Source organism: Rhinoraja longicauda, chromosome 33 (genome assembly GCF_053455715.1).
Source record: "Rhinoraja longicauda isolate Sanriku21f chromosome 33, sRhiLon1.1, whole genome shotgun sequence".
Taxonomy (NCBI): Eukaryota; Metazoa; Chordata; class Chondrichthyes; order Rajiformes; family Arhynchobatidae; genus Rhinoraja; species Rhinoraja longicauda.
The window spans coordinates 12,923,876-12,945,953 of NC_135985.1; the positions used below are offsets into that span (position 1 = coordinate 12,923,876).

A 22,078-nucleotide genomic window follows, 5' to 3' on the forward strand; every position below is an offset into this window, starting at 1 on the left:
CCGTTCCTGCCTTCTCCCCATACCCCCTCACTCCGCTATCCTTAAGAGCTCTATCCAGCTCTCTCTTGAAAGCATCCAACGAACTGGCCTCCACTGCCTTCTGAGGCACAGAATTCCACACCTTCACCACCCTCTGACTGAAAAAGTTCTTCCTCATCTCCGTTCTAAATGGCCTACCCCTTATTCTCAAACTGTGGCCCCTTGTTCTGGACTCCCCCAACATTGGGAACATGTTATCTGCCTCTAATGTGTCCAATCCCCTAATTATCTTATATGTTTCAATAAGATCCCCCCTCATCCTTCTAAATTCCAGTGTATACAAGCCCAATCGCTCCAGCCTTTCAACATACGACAGTCCCGCCATTCCGGGAATTAATCTAGTGAACCTACGCTGCACGCCCTCCATAGCAAGAATATCCTTCCTCAAATTTGGAGACCAAAACTGCACACAGTACTCCAGGTGCGGTCTCACCAGGGCCCGGTACAACTGTAGAAGGACCTCTTTGCTCCTATACTCAACTCCTCTTGTTACGAAGGCCAACATTCCATTGGCTTTCTTCACTGCCTGCTGAACCTGCATGCTTCCTTTCATTGACTGATGCACTAGGACACCCAGATCTCGTTGAACTCCCCCTCCTCCTAACTTGACACCATTCAGATAATAATCTGCCTTTCTATTCTTACTTCCAAAGTGAATAACCTCACACTTATCTACATTAAACTGCATCTGCCATGTATCCGCCCACTCACACAACCTGTCCAGGTCACCCTGCAGCCTTATTGCATCTTCCTCACAATTCACACTACCCCCCAACTTAGTATCATCTGCAAATTTGCTAATGGTACTTTTAATCCCTTCGTCTAAGTCATTAATGTATATCGTAAATAGCTGGGGTCCCAGCACCGAACCTTGCGGTACCCCACTGGTCACTGCCTGCCATTCCGAAAGGGACCCATTTATCCCCACTCTTTGCTTTCTGTCTGTTAACCAATTTTCTATCCATGTCAGTACCCTACCCCCAATACCATGTGCCCTAATTTTGCCCACTAATCTCCTATGTGGGACCTTGTCGAAGGCTTTCTGAAAGTCGAGGTACACCACATCCACTGACTCTCCCTTGTCAATTTTCCTAGTTACATCCTCAAAAAATTCCAGTAGATTTGTCAAGCATGATTTCCCCTTCGTAAATCCATGCTGACTCGGAACGATCCCGTTACTGCTATCCAAATGCTCAGCAATTTCGTCTTTTATAATTGACTCCAGCATTTTCCCCACCACTGATGTCAGACTAACTGGTCTATAATTACCCGTTTTCTCTCTCCCTCCTTTCTTAAAAAGTCAAGGTGAGGTCGTTGGAACGTTCCTTCTCGTGGGTGTTGACAGCCTGTCTGACCCTGTTCCCTCACTCTTGGCTTTCAGTGGGACCTGGAGCACGGTTGTCTTTTGCAGAGCATGTGTGATGGAGGTCGGTGAGTTGTTGGCACTCCTGCACTCCCTCCATTTGTACTTCAGGTAACCACTGTCTCCAGGTGCCCGTCCACCAGTTTCTTTTCCCCGATTGAAATTGGAGCTCACGATCCAGGAACACTTTCCACTTGCGATCAATTAGTGCCTCGTGCTCCTTGTCATTCTCATCAAACCAGTCATGATTCCTTTTGGTAGAGGACAAATAAATCTCCAGCAGTAAAGTGGAGGATTGAGGTGAATTAAGTCAAGTCAAGTCAATTTATTTGTATAGCACATTTAAAAACAACCCACGTTGACCAAAGTGCTGCACATCTGACTAGGAAAAAAAAGAAACATACAGTGGCAGGCAGCCAAACACAACAGCGCGGCCATCTTGACATCCTCCTCAGCCAGGAAGCCCGAGCTACAACCTTCCTTCAGGTGAGTTGATTTTCACTTTTCATTTGTGATGATCCTCCTTTCTCCCACAGTCAGGGCTGTCCTCCCACCCTTTGTCATCCATCTCCTCAGCCCCCACCTTGATCATCACAGCCAACTTCATCATCTCCCCAGATGACCCCTCTATCATCGTCTCCCACACATTCCCACCCCATTCCATTCCCCATCTTCTCCACAGCCAACCCCATCCCCCAGATCGGGAGATCAGGGATAAAAGTGATTGCCCCGGTTGTAAGTGTAAGTCTAACTGCTCTATCCACACGTTAGGCCTTGGCGTAGATTGACTTTCTCTTTCATTTCTCTTTTTTCCTTACAAATATCATGAAGACATTTGGCCCATCAATCTGCTGGCTCTCAGAGGAATCCCATCCATCCATTTCCTACTTATGTCCATTCATACTCCCCACCTCTCCCCCACATTCTTCAACCAGCTGCTTACAACAGGTACCCATCTAATGCCATAATCTTCCAATCGGCACATATTTTGGATGTTTGAGGAAACCGGATCACCTGGAGGAAGCCCATGTGGTCACAGAGTGAATGTGCTGACTGCACACAGTCAAGGCCCTACCCTTTACCCAGGTGGTCTGAATGACTGAAAGCAGATTGGGCTGTTGTCTCCCTGTCTCTCCCTGTCTGTGATCCGCTCAGGGCCAGCTGCTCTCCACGAGCTCTCGGCTCCTCCACATCTGACCTGCGCATCCCCAACTTTAGTCACTCTGCTAATTGTAACTTGGCTTTCAGCTGCTGTGGCCCAAGGGTCGAGAGTTCTCTCACTAACCTCTAGGTACTCCAAACCTTTATACAACCTGGTTTGATGAATCAAACCATAGATTGTGAAATTTGGGTGGAGCTACATAAAGTTCAATTAGTTCCCAGATATTCCACTGGACAGCTTTAGAAAAGTGCAGAAAGAAGCAATGAATTAATCTTCATAAAAGTCAGACTGAATGCATCAGATTTCTATAGCTGACTAATTTACGTGAGCATTTGACTTCACAGCAACAGCAAATAAATATGTAGGAAAGAACTGCAGATGCTGGTTTAAATCGGTAAACCAGCATAAGACACAAAATGCTGGAGTAACTCAGCGGGACAGGCAGCATCTCTGGAGAGACGTTTCGGGTCGAGACCCTTCTATAGCAAATAAATATGACTTGGTTAATATACATTTTCGCAACATTTCTTCACTGGTTTAATGATTACAAATCTCTTGAAAGTGAGAAATTGATTTCTTCTCCATTAATCATGCAGATAAGACAAATTTTTAAATTCTGCTCAATTAAGTAAAGAACAAAATAATTTTTAATATTCAATTGCTTTGCGTGAGCAGAGGGATTCTCTCAGTTGGGGAATATTCAGTTCACTCTATCTACTGCAGCAGATTGATTGATTCTGTTCAAGCTCAATGCCAAAATTAGCTTCACCAGCGGTGTTTGCAAAATACAACTCATCAACTCTGTCTCACGATGGAGGCACGATGATTTATTCACATCATCGTGCACATTAATTAGCATAATTTTGATGAAATATTTCCAGAATGAAGAGAAAAATTGTTAATGATCTTGTGCATTTGAACTTGTAACGTACCACTTCCCATAAATATCGATATAAGCTAGAAATGCAACAAGAGGTGGAACCAGCGACATGTCCTTCAACTGGAAGGTGTATCGTCAGATTTCAGAGAAGGAGCTGTTAATGTCACTTTGACTCTTGTCCACTATTTGTAGACTCTATGCTGCAAGTCCTGGCAAGGCAAGCCTGTAGTGTGGTAGAAACAAGGAACTGCAAGGAAAGACACAAAATGCTGGAGTAACTCAGCAGGTCAGGCAGCATCCCTGAGAACCTAGATAGGTCAGGACTCTTCTTCAGACTGATTTGTTGAAGTGTTTCTGACGTTCATCATAGGCTACTCAGACCGAGTCTAGCCTCAATATAACTTTGCCCATTAAACAGATGCTGGACCTTCCCTTCCATTGGGTCAATGTAGTGACTTACTGGAAGGATGTATCATGCTTTCGTTATACAAAATGGTCAATGCCTTCGAAAAACCCCCCAATGCTATTTATGTACTAATGAACAAATCTTTATTTTCTCCAAATGACAATTCCTGGTTATTTATATGATGGTAATCTATGTGGTGTTCTAAGTCAATAACCTGTGGCAGGTATGGGCTTTCGTTTGATATTGATCAAATGGCCAATTTTTAAATCAAATCGAAAATATTTTATTGGTCACAAAAAGTCATTTTTGCCTCTTTGCAAATGAAAACGGCAGCATTATGTCAACTGGCGTTTACAGTTTACAGGTTGGATAACCCAACAACTCAGGGCTAACCAAGGCCAGTTTGCGTGTGACAGGACGCTCCTTTGAAAGGGCAGTGCCTCACGTTGCAGAAGTCTACGGTGTGGGACTTATTTATGCCTGGGAAACAATCAGGCAGGTTGAATTTTCAATCTGAATTTTCAAGAGACGGAAGAAATTCCATAAAAGCAAAAAGCATTTAAAAAAAGCTATTTACAAACAAACTACAAAATTCTCAAGGCTGTGATTCTAAATGCTGTTTTGTTCACTTGAGAAATTAAGTGGCAGCTTGCTAAGGAAAAGATTTAATGTTAGTGAATCTGCTGTAGCTTTGTGGATTAGTCAGGTGATATTGTCACCAAGATCTTCTAAATCTGACCTTGACATCCCAGCATGTTTTTTTCACCAGCCACCTTGGTGCAGAGGCAACCTCGGGCAGTCCAAGCTGGAAGGCTTTCATATGCCTAAGCATTCAGCCAGGTTGTGTCCAGTTTCTGAGAGCTTTCCAAATCCCCCAGTGTGGCGAGAGGCTGCTCAATAAGAGTTACAGTGCCCACGACAATGAGTCAAAGCGGAGAACTCAGTGAGCAGTGTGGTCACTTGTTCTGGGTCCTGCATGGACATGGCTAGGGTCCAACAGCAACTTGAAGCCCCTGCTGCAATGTTGGATTGGCCTGAGGCAACTGGTGTCAGGGTCTGCTCTGAGCAGCAAAACCAGGTGTACAGATAATACTCAAAGGGATCGTCCCCACTGCCACTTCTGTCCCTGCTTGCTTCAAGCAATCCCAAGATGCTGATGTAACATTCCCTTCCAACACCATGACAGTCAGGGGTGATCTCTGATTTGGTCAACCTCCATCCCGTGAAGAAGTAGTGGTCTGAGGTTCAATCCTGTTTACCTGGCGAGCTGTCTATCATTTGATCTGGTGAACAAGGAGATCTGCTCCTATATTAAAATTAACTCTGGCTCATGCACTGGTTCCTGCAACTAGAGGTGCCAACATTGTGATCATCAAATGCCAGTGAACCACCACAGGACCACAGTACCTTTACCAATTTATTTTATTTTTCCTTCAGTCTCAAACTGCCACTTTTTAATTGCTACCTTGACTCCTTTGTTCTGAGCCCCATCACAGAGATCCCTGATGATCAGGTTGTGCCCTTGGCGAAGCTGCTCCAGTACAGGCATCTGCCCACAACGAGGAACGTCACCCAGTTAGGCCTTGTCCACAAGGAGCGGGGGAAATCCAGCCCAGCCAATAACTACATCTGTACACTTGAGCATCAGCAAATGGAAGGGGTCATTTGATGGTGATTTCAAGCAACACTTGCTCAGCAACAACCTGCTCACAGCACCTCAGTTTGGGTTCCAGCAGAGGTCACTCAGCCCCTGACATCACAGTCTTGTTCCAGCACAGATGGAAGAGCTGAACTCCCAATGTGAAGTGGGAGTACCTCCCCTCAGCATTGTGGCAGCATTGCCCTGAGGATGGCATCAACGAGCCCTGGCTAGACTGGAGTCAATGGGAATCTCGTAAAACTCTCTGCTGGTTGCAACCATAACCAACACAAGTGGTGGTAGTTGGAGGTTAATCATCTCAGCCTCAGGACATCTCCACATGAATTCCTCTGGGTAGAGTCCTAGGCCCAACCATTTTCAATTGCAGCACAGTGGCGCAATGGTAGAGTTGCTGCCTTACAGCGCTAGCGACCCAGGTTCAATCCTGACTCTGGGTGCTAACTGTACGGGGCTTATATGTGTAGGAAGGAACTGCAGATGCTGGTTTAAACCGAAGAATCACTGGGCTACCATTGACCAGACACAGACTCAGTGGGCTACCATTGACCAGATGCAGACTCAGTGGGCTACCATTGACCAGACACAGACTCAGTGGTCTACCATTGACCAGCGCAGACTCAATGGGCTACCATTGACCAGACACAGACCCAGTGGGCTACCATTGACCAGCGCAGACTCAATGGGCTACCATTGACCAGGAGCCATATACACAATACAGCTACAAGAGCAGGTCAGAGGAATCCAGCAGCGGGTAACTCACCTCCTAACTTGCCAAAGCGTATCCACCATCTACAAGGCTCGAGTCAGCAGTGTGATGGAATACTTGTCATTTGGCTGGATGAGTGGAGCTTCAACAACATTGATGAAACGCGGCACCACACAGGACATAGCAGCACTCTTGATAAGGCACCCCATCCATAACCATTCACTCACTCCACTTACACACAGTAGCAACAAAATGTACCATCTGCAGGATGCACTGCAGCATCCTCCAAACCCACGAACTCTACCAGCTAGAAGGACAAATGTAGCAAAAGCATGGGAACACCACCACCTCCACTTGTGGCAGGTGAAACAGAGTACAGCTGAGGAGCATTTGAGGGAGAACAGGTTGCAGGGAAGTCAATAGACAGGCAGGATTGCCCAGAAACCTCTCAGACTGAATGATAGGAATGAAGTAAAGAGATGTTTTGTTCTGAATGCCTTATCAGGATCTTCCGAGTAGTGTGGTGCACTGTGTAAGCTGCACTGATGTGCAGTGTTATCTCAAGCGTGCTGTTATGAGACGTGCAACACTTTGCCATGGTCCAATGATGGCCTCTCAGCCTATCCTGACAAGCCCGGTGTTCATTGTACTACATGACTGATGGGTTAATCTGCAAATGGCCAGCCAGTGAATGCTCACGAGAGTAATTGATTGATACACAATAAATACATTTCACCATTTCCTTCTAATTTTCTGTAAAATATCATTTTCTCAGAATAAACTGGGAGAAATTTGAAGAATTGCCTCCTTGCTGACATCTTCAAATTTGAATAAAATATTTTGTTCACTGATTAATAGTTCAGAGGCTTGCAATCAAAGTCTGTGAACTCAACAGAAATGCTCCTGAAGCTAAGCATAAACGAGGAGCAAATCGGATCACCATGGTAACTGCATTCATTAGTTTTGGACTGCAGACATAAAATGTTACTGACAGATTGGACACAGAGGAAGCGACGTGAAGAGCTGACGAATGTGGGGAGGGTGTCATTTGCTCATCTGCCTCTCGTCGTACAATTCTGTCTGCGATATTATGATTAAAAAGCACCTGGTCACTCCAGCACTTAAATCAAAGTTAAATAGCAATCCCTCTGGTATTTTTATTCAGATTTGTCTCATACTTTCCTGCACTTGTCTTTTTTAATAGATTTTACAATTTTAAATCTGTCATTGCTCATATTACACATTCGATCAATTTACTCATCAAAGAATTCTGGTTCATTACGAGCCGAGCGCAGGGCCCATAATAAAATCCAGACGGTGCTTCTTTCTGAAATTTATCTTTGCTAGAGAAGGTGGAAGCTGCTCCCAAAGTACCGTGAGAAATGCACCTTTCAGGTGAGAAGCTGTGGCACTTTCAGGGATCCCAGGTCAGTATTCGGAAGAACAAGAGTTGCCCTCTGTTTGCAGACCACACATTGCTGTCTGTGGGATTGGTTGCAAGGTTCCAGCAGTCATTATGCATGAAAGTGCTCCAGGTGCTTTGCTCTATCCTGAGTTGCTCTTTTTTTACCAACAAAATAATCCAAAGAAATTTGAAGATGAGCAAAATGTATAAGTTTATGATCCCTTAAAAAACACAGAATTCCCTGAAACTAAATGAAAATGGAAACTAAGTGGATGTTCCCATTGCTCTGAGACACACATACAATGCAGGAAATGGCCATTTAGCTTCTAGAAGCGAATACTATGTAAGGTTAGTAAAGGTTGATCATCTACACAATATTTAAGGAACCACAGCATCATCGTGGAAGTTATCCTTGCCGCATTGCCAGAGCTCGATTGAATCTCAGGACAAAATGCCTTGCACTGTCGGAGCTAAGTTTGCATTTCCATCTGTGGCAACAAGGGAAGGAAGAGTAGTCAATACAAGGGCCAATATTAACTCTTCACCAACCAGAGCCAGAACTGTTTGCACTTTCCATTGGAATCCTATTCAGTCACCAGGGAGCCCTATCAATAGGTCCCACAGTCACCAAATGTGAAAGACCACTGGGCAGTGCCAGTGTAATGCTCAGTGTCTCGGGACAGTGAGGGGAAATGGCCTGAATGGTAATTATCGGATAACGAATGCAGTAGGCTCGGAGCTCACGATGTGAAATCCACAGTGTGTTGTTTACAGTAATGATACTCACTCCTTGGTCCCTTATCAGCAGGAGTGGGTCTCAAATCTGAGGCTGAATTATTCCCTAGTATTTTCAAAAATGTACAGTATGTAGCTATGTGATGGATTTTATTTGTACATGGCCCTTACACGGGCGACTAAGCTGAACCAGATGTCATGAAGCAGTGAAGATTAACTCACAATCACAAGCTGAGGACACCACGATGACCTGCCGAAGGTAAATGCAGGGAGAGAACATTATTTACCTGGTGTTTTACTACAGCTCGGCTCCCCGGCAGAACAATCTCATGACCCGAGTTGTCAAACATTCATTTAGTTCGACCAAACTGAGCATTTGCTCGCACACACACACATATTATAAAGCATTTCTTAAAGGTCAGTGTACCTTCGTAAATTCATCCAGCCAGGAACATTGCCTGCTATACGGGCCAATCATTTGTTTTTCTAATGGCTAATTCAGGAACAACACACACAGACATATAAAGGAAGAGAATAAAATAATAATAGGATTAAAGTAAAATAAACTGTGAGGCAGTAAAAACTAAACACTAAACTCTGAGTCTGAATAGCTGAGACTTGTAAACATTTAGGGTGAGAAATATTGGTTGATGATAGTTAAAATTTCACATTGTGCATGCTGATAGGTTGCTGATATTAGATGCAGTTTTAACTTCCTGTACTGTAAAATTAAAATTAGTGGTACTGTAGATGAGAGGAAAGTTGTCCAAGGCTACAGCAAGATATCGATCAGAAGGAAAGTTAGGCTGATGAAATGTAATCCTGACAAGTTGAGGTAGTGTATTTTGGGAAACCAAACTAGGCGAGGACAGTAACTGTAAATGTGTATTCTATGGAAAAAAATGGTCTTCAGAAATGTGGTGCTGAGACTGGAGCTGTGGTTCTTTTCATCACTCAGGGGGCAGAATGATTTGCTTTGTAAATTATTTTCACAAAGTTTTTCAAATTTGCCAAATTATTTGCTGATTGTTACAGTGGAATCAATTTCTCTTGACAGAATACTTTTAAACACTCAATTGAACCTTTTGCAAAGAAAACTTCAGAACTATTGAACATCAATAAACACTATGCATAATTGTTTAAACAGGACTCATTATAGGTGCTGTTATTTTGAAAATAATGTTCCCAAGCTGTAATAAAACTGAAATAGGAAATGTGTAGGAAGGAACTGCAGATGCTGGTTTACACTGTAAATAGACACAAAATGCTGGAGTAATTCAGCAGGTCAAGCAGCATCTCTGGAGAGAAGGAATGGGTGATGTTTCGGGTCGAGACAATAGTGAATGGTTTATAATCCAATAATTACCTTCCTCTCCATACGTTGGTTGTGTACATCATATTACTGTCATTAAATTGTGTTATGAAATTGACTAAATTGCATGGTCTTTCTTTTTACTTGGTTGACACAATCCTCCGATCCTAGAAAAAAATCGTAGTAAGGTTCTCTTCAATTATGTGTAAACAAAAGCTTTGGATTCAAGATATTGTTACATTCCTGGCGAAAATGTTACCTGCTGACTTTTATTCCCAATTGAAACTTTATTCTAGTTTAAATTTCCCAGTTCAGACATCATTTACTACTTACCATAAGATACCTCAAGCAGCGTAAACACACAACATATGGACTAGAATTGATGTAATCTCATTAAATTGTTACTTTCATAATAGTTAGTGAAAGGGTTAAAAGCATCTCACCCTCAGAATGCTCCAATCCAGGGTACAGTTGAGCTGAAATCGGTTTGGCGGCTGTAATAACGGAATGAGTAAATTTGAAGTCTCATGACTTGTTTTCACTGTGAAAATAGTTGGCAAATGAAGTTTTGAGACATGCAGTGGAACTAACAAATGCAGTTTGTATTTAGAGGGAAATTAGTCCTTACTGGTCCTTAATTAATCTTTAATTACAACAATTGAGATCTCAAACCATTCTTGACGGCGAGTCAAGAACCACAAGATTATCATTGCAGTGAAAACATGGATGTATTGTGTAGTTATCTATACATCTACCGATTAAACAAAGGAGTTCATTATCAACTTGTGCAGTGCATATTTTTATTTGCTTCTAGATAGAATTTGCTGTGCCATTCCAAAAGCTGAAGCACGAGCTTAAGGCTTTTTGCAGATGAAGGCACAGTCACCAATGGTGGAAATACTCCAAAAATAGATGTAGAGAATTATTTGCAAGTTGCAGACTGAGTTTTATGAAGATCTCTATTGTACCTGTACCTCACTGCTCAACTTGACCTGATAGGGAGGTGAGAAGTCGAGCAATGGCTTGAACATAGAATTTTAAAACCAAACATTGCCAGATCAGAACAAATTAGTGCAGGAGAGGGATGATCATTGACCGATGAAGGGTCTGGGCATGGGAGTTAGGAAGGACATTGGAGTTCTGGAGATCATTATGTAGAGGACAAAAATGTGAAGAGCACTCTGTGACTGATGCTGAAAGAACCAAAATTAGTCATTAACCATGACCATAAGGAGCAGAATGAGGCCATTTGGTCCATCATGTCTGCTCTGCCATTTGACCATGGCTGATCTATTTTTCCCTCTCAACTCCATTGTCCTGCATTCTCTCTAATCTTTAACATCTTAACTAATCAAGAACCTATCAATCTCCACTTTGAAAATACCCAACGACGGCCTCCACCCCCGTTTGTGGCAGTGAATTCCACAACTTCACCACCTTCTGACTAAAGAAATTCCTACTCATCTCTTTCTAAGCTACATCCTTTTAACATAAGACTGCACCCTCTGGTCCTAGACTCGTCCACTACTCCATGTGAGATTGGCCACCACATCTTGCTGGGGCCGGGATAACTACCTCAGGGTTTGTAGCTGGAGTAAATAAGAGGGGAAAACTGAGTGTACAGAGACTACTGACTGATCACGTGCAATGAAGGCCTATCTTGCACAGAGCGTCTACGTAAAATTCTACTACGCCCAGGAGAATGCTGCAGCGGGTTGCAACTGGAGGTCTGAGGCCTGCTTCAGTGTTGGTTGAGGGTCTCCACCCGACCTAGACCTCCCCAATGAGGCATCCATCTTCCCCAGATATGGGCTTCCTTTAACTTTCCATTGTTGCTTCCCCACTCTCCTCTCACCGCCACCATCCTCAGTCCCTGCACCAATCCTCTGCTTGGCACAGGCCCCTCAGTTATCAGCCTGACTAAATCCACCAACTCTCCCACCACCCCACTCCCATCACCTTGTTCATGCTCGCTAAGATCACCAGTCTCTTCTCACCAGCCCCTCTTTCCAAACTACTTTCTTCACATTCTTTCCAGGGACAGCACGGTGTCATAAATCTCGAGTGTGTTTGGTGCCTTTGGTCTCACATCCTTCAGATGATCAAGAGTCAAGAGAGTTTAATTATCACATGTACTGGTAAAGGAACAGTAACATTCTTCATGGGCTTGTAAAGCTGGAGCAAGTAAGAATTTAATTGTACAAACTACACAATCCATAGCTAGTTCTCAATTGAAGCACCCTCCAACATGTAACTTTGTGTTCTGAAGTGGAAATACAAATTATCTCAATATTAAGAATGCTTACCAATATCCAGATCCTCAATATTTAAAATCAAAAGTTGTTCATTTGGAAATGAACACAAGACAGTTGGAGCTAGGGTCGATCACTGGCACTTGAAGACTGCCTCGCTGATCATGGCTGATCAATACTGGCCTCAACTCCTCCTGTGTGCCAGTCCTAGATCTATCAAATATTTATTCACCTCCACTCTAAATACCTCCAATGATCCAGCCACCACCCACCAGGGAAACGAATTCCAGAGATTGATCATCTAGTCAGAAGAAATCTCTGGGCAGATTGGTTTGAATGTATTAAACACTCGTAGAGTAAAAACAAAGCACGGTGAATCAGCCTTTAGTCACTCTGCTTCGTGCATCTGGAATAAACTCCCCGAAGAACTCAAACAGGCCCAAACTCTAAATATATTCAAAACTAGGCTTAAAACCTCCATGTTCTGCAGTGTCTGTGACTAGCACTTTGATTCTTGCTCCTCTATATATCTTACTTGTGGTCTATTCTTGTTACGTTTTATATTTTAATACTTTTTATCTAATTCTGTGTCAGACGACGTTAGCTCGCTGTTGGCTTCTGTCGTCGTCCAACATGTTGACAGAATTGGTCGCCCGACGTGTCACAGAGTGCATCGTGTGGTCTTTTCCAGGGAATCGCCACAAGGAGGCTTCTGTCATGATCCCCCATTACTCTATTAATCTTACTTACAACTATTATTTATCTATCTTATTATTTGTATTTTCCGACCTTTTCTCCTTGTTCTGTATTTTCTATGCTCTGTGTAAAGCACTTTGAACAGCCATTGCTGTATGAAATGTGCTATATAAATAAACTTGCCTTGCCTTGAATCACCAGTCCCTCATGTTGTAGTTATGTCCATTTGTTCGAGACTGTCCCATGAATAAAACATCCCAACATCCATCCTACCAAGCACCATTAGGATCTTACGATTGAATAAGGTCCCCCCTCGTTCTCCTGAACACCGAGGAATACAGAAGAAAACTATTTAAAGTATCACAAAATGCTGGAGTAACTCAGCGGGTCAGACATCTAGGAGAGAAGGAATGGGTGACGTTTCGGGTCGAGCCCTTCTTCAGTGATGTCAGGGGAGGGGGTGGGACAAAGATAGGAAGTAGTTAGAGACAGGAAGACAGTGGGAGAACTGGGAAGGGGAGGGGAAAGAGAGGGACAAAGGAACTATCTGAAGTTAGAGAAATCAATGTTCATACCGCTGGGGTGTAAACTGCCCAAGTAAAATATGAGATGCTGTTCCTCCAATTTGCGGTGGGCCTCACTATGACAATGGAGGAGGCCCATGACAGAAAGGTCAGACTGGGAGTGGGAGGGGGAGTTGAAGTGCTGAGCCACTGGGAGATCAGGTTGGTTAAGGCGGACTGAGCAAAGGTGTTGAGCGAAACGATCGCTGAGCCTGCGCTTGGTCTCGCCGATGTAGAGAAGTTGACATCTGGAACAGTGGATACAATAGATGAGGTCGGAGGAGGTGCAGGTGAACCTCTGCCTCACCTGGGAAGACTGTTTGGGTCCTTGGATGGAGTCGGGGGGGGGGGGGGGGGGGGGGGGGAGGTAAAGGGATAGGTGTTGCATCTCCTGCGGTTGCTGGGGAAAGTACCTGGGGAGGGGGTGCTTTGGGTGGGAAGGGACGAGTGGACCAGGGAGTTACGGAGGGAACTATTTAATCTCTCTTCAAAGGACAACCCTCTCATCCCAGGAATTATCCAGGTGAATCTCCTTCATACTGCCTCCAATGTTGCTATATCTTTTTATGTAGCTCAGAGGACCAAACAATTATTCCAGGTGAGGCCACATCAGCGCTCTGTTCTATTGCAACATTGAATGCTGAACAAGTTCAGCACCAAGTATCAATGTGCAGAAATTGAATTTTTCCAATGCTTTATTGTACAATTGTTCACTAAATATATTTACATGACACTCATTTCAACATCAGTGCAATACATAAGGATGTTGCATAATTACCATTTGTTGAAAATGCTGAAACAATGGGGATAACAGCAGGAACAATATTACCATTTTATAAAGCAACATTAACAATCGCATCATTGAAAATAGTAACAGCTTCACTATTTATTAGAAACATAGTATTTCTATTCAAATCACCAAAACAGCCCGGTTGCTTTGTAAACATATGTGGCCTCTTAATGTGGCATAAAAAAGTATTGGATGGACCTTGGATCCTTTTGGCAACCTTTGGAAATTAACAATGCCAGTTTGCTCATGAGCTGTCTCTTTAAGAAAATTGGTTACGATGTTAGCTAAGTATCATCTTCACAGTGATGTGTCAGAAAAAGAACTAAGCTAATGTTAATTGTCTTGCACCTTTAATCAGGACCAGTAGTTTGTAGTTTGGTGAAGTAAGAGTGAAAAGTATAAGCAGTGTAAATGTCATCAACAGTTACCTCAATATAAATGTTTTCGTCTGGGGAAAATGCAACTTACAAAAATGTAAAGTATACTAGTAAGTATTAGGAAGTAACTTAGCTGAGATACATTAACATGCTCTGGATAATCACAGCCCAACATCGCAGAGAGACAATGCCTGTCACAAATGAAGGATCAATACTTAGTGTTAAAAACCACAGAAAAGCAAGTCAGTGTTAAAATTTAATCATATAGCAAATTGAAAAAATCCCAAAATACCAGGAGAAAATTCCCTTGGATAATCTTGATTTGGCACTTTATCAGAACAATTAACTGTCTGAGAGACTGAGATAACATCCTTCCCATCTCATCACAGGAACAGTGGGCTGAAGTACTTTATAATTTTCTGCACACACCTGCACATATTCAGATAAACGCACCCACACATTTAAAACAGACATGCACTAAAGATAACTTCAGCTTCCTTGCATTCGCTCTCGTCTGCTTCTTATGTGGTTTCTTCCGAGGATCTGGTATCTGATTTGAGGCGTACAAATTCTTTGGCCACTTCGTCATTGGTCCTCTGGGAGAGTATTCTGAGAATTGTCAGGCCGGTGTCATCCATGTTAATGTTCTTGATGAGGCTGTACCACGAGGCACAGGTCCCTTTCTCAGCAATGTCCTTTAACTGGATGACGGTCATTCCGATAATCCGGTCTTCTCTGGCAAAGCAGTAATCTTTCACGGTCACATGAAGCTCGAAGGAGTCAGGGCCGTTCTCATTGCTCAGAAGGCTGCGATCATAAACAAACATTTAGACTGGATATCCTCCCCACCTACAACTTCTACTTCCATTTGCTCACATCTCAGTCTCTCTCCAGCTATGAGTCTCAGTTCTCAATGACATCAAGAGTTACCATGAATACTTCATCATGCTCCCCAAGTTTCTCTCTTTCCCCTTTGCCCAGAAGTACAAAGGGCTGGAGATGGTCTGCCTCCAAGGATATTGCTCTAGTCACTGTACTGTGCTCAACGAGTTCATTAGTATCAGGCCCACCCCGACAAAATGCAGCAGCCCCTGAGGCACGAGGAATGGCTCTTACACAGTTACCTTTGCACACTGTGCCACTGTGGAGCACAGGAAGCAAAGTGTATGGTACATTTGTGACCAGGACCAGCGGAGCAAGAGGTTCCTGAGCCAAGTCATGGCTCCATGCAGCACACAAATAAGCCTGTCATCCCACAGAGTCTGTGCCTGCCACAGCACTCATTGGCAATCGCCCTGCATAACCCCATTCTGTTGCCAACACATTATCTTGATCCAGAGTTTCACTAAGCCCAAACACTCTCACACTGATTATAAAGCAAATCAGATAAAAATTAGCTTTGGCTCCACTCCAAAATCAAATACTAACAGTATTGAAACAATGTGACAATGACCTTTTTCAAATTAGGCATTTTGATGCTCAGAGGGATATCAATTTAAAGCATAAGACTACAAAATAGACAATAGATAATAGACAATAGGTGCATTCGGCCATTCGAGCCAGCACCGCCATTCAATGTGATCATGGCTGATCATTCACAATCAGTATCCCATTCCTGCCTTCTCCCCATACCCCCTGACTCCGCTATCTTTAAGAGCTCTATCTAGCTCTCTCTTAAAAACATCCAGAGAATTGGTCTCCACTGCCTTCTGAGGCAGAGAATTCCACAGATTCACAACTCTCTGACTGAAAAGGTTTTTCCTCATCTCCGTTCTAAATGGCCTACCACTTATTCTTAAACTGTGGCCCCTGGTTCTGGACTCCCCCAACATTGGGAACATGTTTCCTGCCTCTAATGTGTTCAATCCCTTAATAATCTTATATGTTTCAATAAGATCCCCTCTCATCCTTCTAAATTCCAGCGTATACAAGCCTAGTCGCTCCAGTCTTTCAACATACGACAGTCCCGCCATTCCAGATAGGAGCAGAATTAGAAAGTTCAGCCCATCAAGTCTACTCCACCATTCGATCACATTTTTCCCTCTCAACCCCATTCCCCTGCCATCTCCAAGCAACCTTTGATCCCTGATTAATCAAGAATGTATCAATCTCCGCTTTAAAAACACCTAATATCTTTGTTTCCATAGCCGTCTGTGGCAATGCATTCCACAGATTCACCGCCCTCGGCTAAAGAAATTCCTCTTCATCTTCTGATGCTGTGCCCTCTGGTTCTACACTCTCTCATTACTGGAAACATCCTTTCCACAATCTATCTGGGCCTTTCAGTATCCTGTAGGTTTCAATGAGATCCCCGCTCATCCTTCTGAACTCCAGCGAGTTCAGGCTCAGAGCATTCATATCCTCCTCATATGTTAACCCAACCATCCCAGGGGTCATTCTTGTATTAAGTCTTGTGAGGTGGTTAGCTTGGACAATTTGGGCCAAAGAGCCTGTTTCCATGCTGTATAGTTCAATTACTCTATAATATCATTTTGGACTCTGTTTTTTCTCCAAATAATGATTTGATTTGATTTACTGGACTGCAATATCTTTCAGACTGATACACTTTGAAGCCAGCAGCTTAATTTCAAATGAATACTTAAGGAAATTTAACTCTAAGAGATAGTGTAAATACACAAACGATGCAGGACCACTTACAAGTGAAATGTCTCGTTGTACTTCGGTGACCAAACATTGTTTTTGGTTTTTGTGGCAAATTTTCTTTTCCTGTCGTTGAGGTTCGGTCCAATCACGTGAACTTCTACAAAGGGTCGGAACATGGCCGTTGTTTGCCAGATCAGCTCGTTGACAGCAACAACTGCAAAAAAAATGGGATCAAAACTCTTCAAATGGTCATGGGATGATTCAAAGGGACTGCCGCTAGTTACACCAGTACATATTAACCTTAAATAGTGGGGAGTGGTGGGGGCACTTACTTTTAATTGTCACTTTATGTTCTCCAGTACCAGGGTGAGTGAAGAGGTCTACATGAATCGATACTTCTCCCACTGCGCCATTCGCAGATTGAGCTGAAATGTTGTACAATAAACAAGAAAAGCCAAGTTAGGGAAAGCAACTACAATACGCATATCTACGCAGGAGGGTCTTTAAGGTTCAGATATCAATTTAATTTTGTGATCCCAAACTATAAAGAATCAATTAATCTAGATTATCAATCAATATTCAAATCAATTGTGAATGTTAGTGCCATCAATGGTGACTACTTTGGAGCAAAATAATTTTTAAAGGGTGGCAGCTGGGAGGGTTGCTGCCTCCCAGCACCAGAGACCCAGGTTCAATCTGTGTGGAATTTGCACATTTTCCCCGTAACTATGTGGGTTTCCTCCGGGTGCTCAGGTTTCCTGTCACATCCCAAAGATGTGTGGGTTTGTGGGTTAATTGGCTGCTGTAAATTGCCCCTCGTGTGTCGGAAGCTGATGCAAAAGTGGGATAACAGAGAACTAGTGCCAATGGGTGATGGATGGTTGATGTGGACTCAGTGGGCCAAAGCGCATGGTTCCATGTAACTCTATCCATACAAGCTACGAATAGTCAATAGGAAATGGCATGACTTCGCTTGGTTTAATGCAAACACTTAGTCTGAACAACAGGTTATGATTTTAAGGTCAATTGTAGATTTGAGCCTCACATCTAAAATGTGACATTGATGTGCATTTACCGATTGACTGTAGTCATTATCGCTGCAAGCTGTATGTGTCTGTGTGCTGGAGGGCTGGGTAATACAGTGTTCAGTCTTCAACAGAGAGACACAGCTAATCAGGATGATCATAGTTTACAATGCACCTCGTGAACATTTTTAAGACGTTAGTTAAGGATGAAATAAAGACCTAGCAAGATAAGGAGAAAAACAGAAGTCGCCAGAATAAATTTCAAAAGGGATGGTGTCCTTTGATAAAACGTACAAATATTTGATGAGGTAACAGGCAGGCCAGATGGAGGTAATACTGTCCATGTGATTACATTGCCTTCAGGAAAACGTTTGACAAAATACCATCTGGGAGATCATTGGAGAAACCTAAGGCATTTGTAGATTGGGAGAAAAATGATTGGAACAGAGAATAAGAAGAGCCAGGCTGGAAAATGGCAGATCAGTCGGGATATTGATAGGCTGGGGTGGGCTATTTTAATATTAATAAGATATTGGTGGTGTCTTCTGCAGAAATGCTAGTATTAACATGTTGAACAGAAGTGAAATTGGTCCCGTAAAATAAAAGAAAGGATTTGAGAGAGATTCACAGAGCAATAGAAGCAGCTTCTCAGGGACAAGCAATCATGAAGAAAGCTAACAATAACCAGAGATTTTCCTCAATGTATGGGGCATAAAATCAATCAGTTAATGATCGGCCTGTCCAGAACATCGAATGTCACACTCATTACAGCCTCACATGGCGCTCCAGCCTCTCTACTATAATCAGGATGGCAAGGCCTTAGAGAAAGCATAATGGATTCATTAGGAAGCTGCTCAGAGTAAGGAATTAGTAAACTGAAGAAATCTTGAAGCTGAATCCTTTTCACGAGAACATAAATTGTGGAACAAAGAAATAGAAAGGCAAATAGAAGCAGTTTGTTCCTGTGTTTGAATGGTGCCATGGATAGAAGAGTTTATAAATGAGGCGAAAAAAATGTTCAGACAAGGTGATGAAGAAAATGGGTTGAAATATTGAGGGAAGAGATTGCATGCAGTTAATTTCACGAAGAATAGGCATGCTGGACATTGTGGGCTGAAGGGCCTGTCTTGACTATTTGCCAGTCTCCATGCCCCTTTTAACGCATCAGGGTCTCATGCTCCTGTGTTTACTGAGAAATTATGCTGCTCGGTAACATCTAAAAGAATGAAGTTGGGGGCATTTATAGAGAATAGTACCCATCATCTGCCAGTCCTGAAGATGCTGGATTGAACTGTAGGATCCCAAAGGAGTTCTACTTTAACCTAAATTTAATCAGTATATTTTGTTAATTTTGTAAGTCTATGGATCCTCCTCAATACAAATGCAAGCTTGAAACTGCCTGGATCAGGAGGAAAACTGTGGCTTGATGCAAAAACGTGAAATGGCAAAATGGGACTGCCTGGCCCTGGGTTTTTGGGAATCCTGCCTCAGTTCCACATTGTACAGTCCAGTCGTGCTGCAGCCTATCAACTACAGGGAAACACAGAAATTATTCACTCAAGCAAATAAGCAATCTGTCTCTTGTTGAGCATTTGGGATGAGTAATAGGGCCGATATTGCCAACGGCAACTTGAAATGTTCCAGACGCGAAGAATTTAAAGGCTGCTGCGACCTTCACACCACAGGTATTTCTGTATCTGTGGATGAGTCTGACTGGAGATAAATCATCAGTGTGCGGTAATGTTCATTCGCTGCCTTCCCTGTGAATTAGTGTTCACCACAGTACTTCTCCCTCTCAGTCTGTGGATGTGGCAGCCTGTGCTCCTGATGGTGCCACTGAACGTCCAGTAGCAAGTCCAATAATGCAAAATGAAAGGTTTTTAAAATGGCCTTGAAATGTGCTCAGCAGTTGTAAGGCAGCCTCTTTTAAGATTAGTGCCTACTGACCTGGCTCGTCTGGTTTTACTCGGTTGGAAACAGATGGGCACTGGTGGGCGTAGGGAAGATTTGTTGCAAAGATGCAAATGTGTTAACTTAGTCAGGCAGTTTGCCAGCCCCTATCGAAGCCAAGCCCAGCAATGTGTAAAGTGGCCAGAGATCTGGCTGTATGATCTCCACCCCTTCTTCACTCCCATATGCTGAGGTTTTAATCAGCTTTCATGGATTCCTCTCCGTACAGGGATTGCAGCTCAAGGGCCCAGGGATAAAGACCAATCTTTAACCGATGACATCTAATGAAACCTGATGTGATTTTATGAATGAATTGACAACCCAGATGTAATTGCAGGAATTGTGAGACACAGGGGATGTTGAATTTAATGCTGCTACCCTCAAGTGGCAACTGATTCAAGCTTGCTCTACAACAGTCGAACATTTTCAATTTCTCCTAATTGGAAAAAAGCTCAGTTCCACAATTCTTTTGAGGTGCTGAAAACCACAGAAGGATAGTTAACGACAAGTTCTTTGCTATTATGTTGAAAGCAGATTCTTAATCTTCTGCTGAAACTTCAGGTGTCTATTCAGTTCTTGACAACATTTTATATGGAGTTGGTTGACTCAGTCTCCAAGCAGCTGACGTGATACAAACACTTGCAAAGGGGCCAGGCCAGGCAGGGAGTTTAGCCCGGATGTGCTGGCAAGGACTGTTCTAGAAGGAGTTCATAACCCCAATGCTTTTGGAGGCAACACTGATTACCGGTGATCAACTGAGCAAATTTATTTCTGCAACATTCTTTGTTTTATCTAGCCTTTTACTTCAACTTTGTTTCCTTGGTGTCTTTTATTCCCCAGATATATTCATTTTTGAAGTAGATTTGGAGTACATCTATTCATATTTGATAGATATACATGTTAAGAAAGGAAAAAAGAGTGCTGGAGTGACGTAGTGGGTCAGGCAGCATCTCTGGAGAACATGGATAGGTGATGTTTCAAGTTGGGACCCTTCTTTTTTTGACATTTCTAATTATACATGTTACAGTCGGGCGCAGAGGTAGAGTTGCTGCCTTACAGCACTTGTAACACTGGAGACCCAGGCTCGATCCTGACTATGGGTGCTGTCTACAAGGAGTTTGTACGTTCTCCCCATGAACACGTGGGTTTTCTTCGTGATCTCCCACACTCCAAAGATGTACAGGTTTGTAGGTTAATTGGCTTGGTATAAATGTAGTAAATTGTCCCTAGTGTGTGTAGGGTAGTATAAATGTGCGGGGATCGCTGGTCAGTGCGGACTCGGTGGGCCAAAGGGCCTTTTTCAGCGCTGTAACTAAACTAAAGTTGTGTAAGACCTTGGTGAAACCGTACCTGGAATATTGTATGCAATTCTGGTCGCCATATCATAGGAAGCATGTGATTTAGGTAGAGAGGGTGCAGAAAATATTCACAAGGATATTGCTAGGACTGGAAGAATGGAGTTATAAAGAGACTGGGTAGGCTGGAGCTCTATTCCCTGGGGCAAAGGCGGTTGAGGGGTAACCTTAGAGGTTTATAGGTTCATGCGGGAGATGGATTGTGACAGTGCTTTCTCCAGGGTAGAGGAGTCCACGACTAGGGGGCCTAGGGTAAGGTGAGAAGGGGAAGATTTATCGAGGACCTGAGAGGTTTGTTTTTCCACAGAGGATTGCAGGTATATGGAATGAGCTACCAGGTAAACTAGTAGGGCTGGATACAATTTTTTTTAAAGACATTCGGACAGGGACATGGATAAGAAAGATTTAATGGGACATTTGCCATACTCAGGTGAAAGGGTGACAGCTTGAATGGCGTGGATGAGTTGGGTCTAAAGGCCTATAGCTCAGTAAATCTATGTGTTGCTTTTGCATAGATATATAAAAAAGTATATTCAGCATTATCAGTTGTAAAATCATGCAAACTTCCCCTCTTGGTGTCTCTAGTGAAAGAAATTTTGCGCTGATGTTGCCTTAGGTTTTGTTTCAATATATTCTAACAAGCAGATCGACTCTTTAAAAGAGCATCAGTATAGGAACTGCCAGTGACCACCAATATTAGCCACCCACCACTCCCCCTCACACATCTTCATTTCTGGCTTAGAGCTTTGGCAACCATCCTTGGACTGAGAGCTTCTGTTGTTCAAGTGTGGGGAAAAT

The 22,078-nt window shown here is 43.1% G+C and overlaps 1 protein-coding gene across 3 annotated transcripts in view; it reads right to left on the reverse strand.

Annotated features, from left to right (window-relative positions):
• Positions 1-13,866: 13,866 nt before the first annotated feature.
• unc13c (unc-13 homolog C (C. elegans)) overlaps positions 13,867-22,078 on the reverse strand; it is a 247,857-nt gene continuing 239,645 nt past the window's right edge. For all 3 annotated transcript variants that reach the window (XM_078427403.1, XM_078427401.1, XM_078427402.1), the window contains 3 exons: positions 17,283-17,375; positions 17,005-17,164; positions 13,867-15,153 (listed from right to left, as the gene is read on the reverse strand). In XM_078427403.1, the coding sequence (XP_078283529.1) occupies positions 14,868-15,153; positions 17,005-17,164; positions 17,283-17,375 (539 nt within the window). In that variant the 3' untranslated portion in view covers positions 13,867-14,867. The remainder of the gene's footprint in view (positions 15,154-17,004; positions 17,165-17,282; positions 17,376-22,078) is intronic.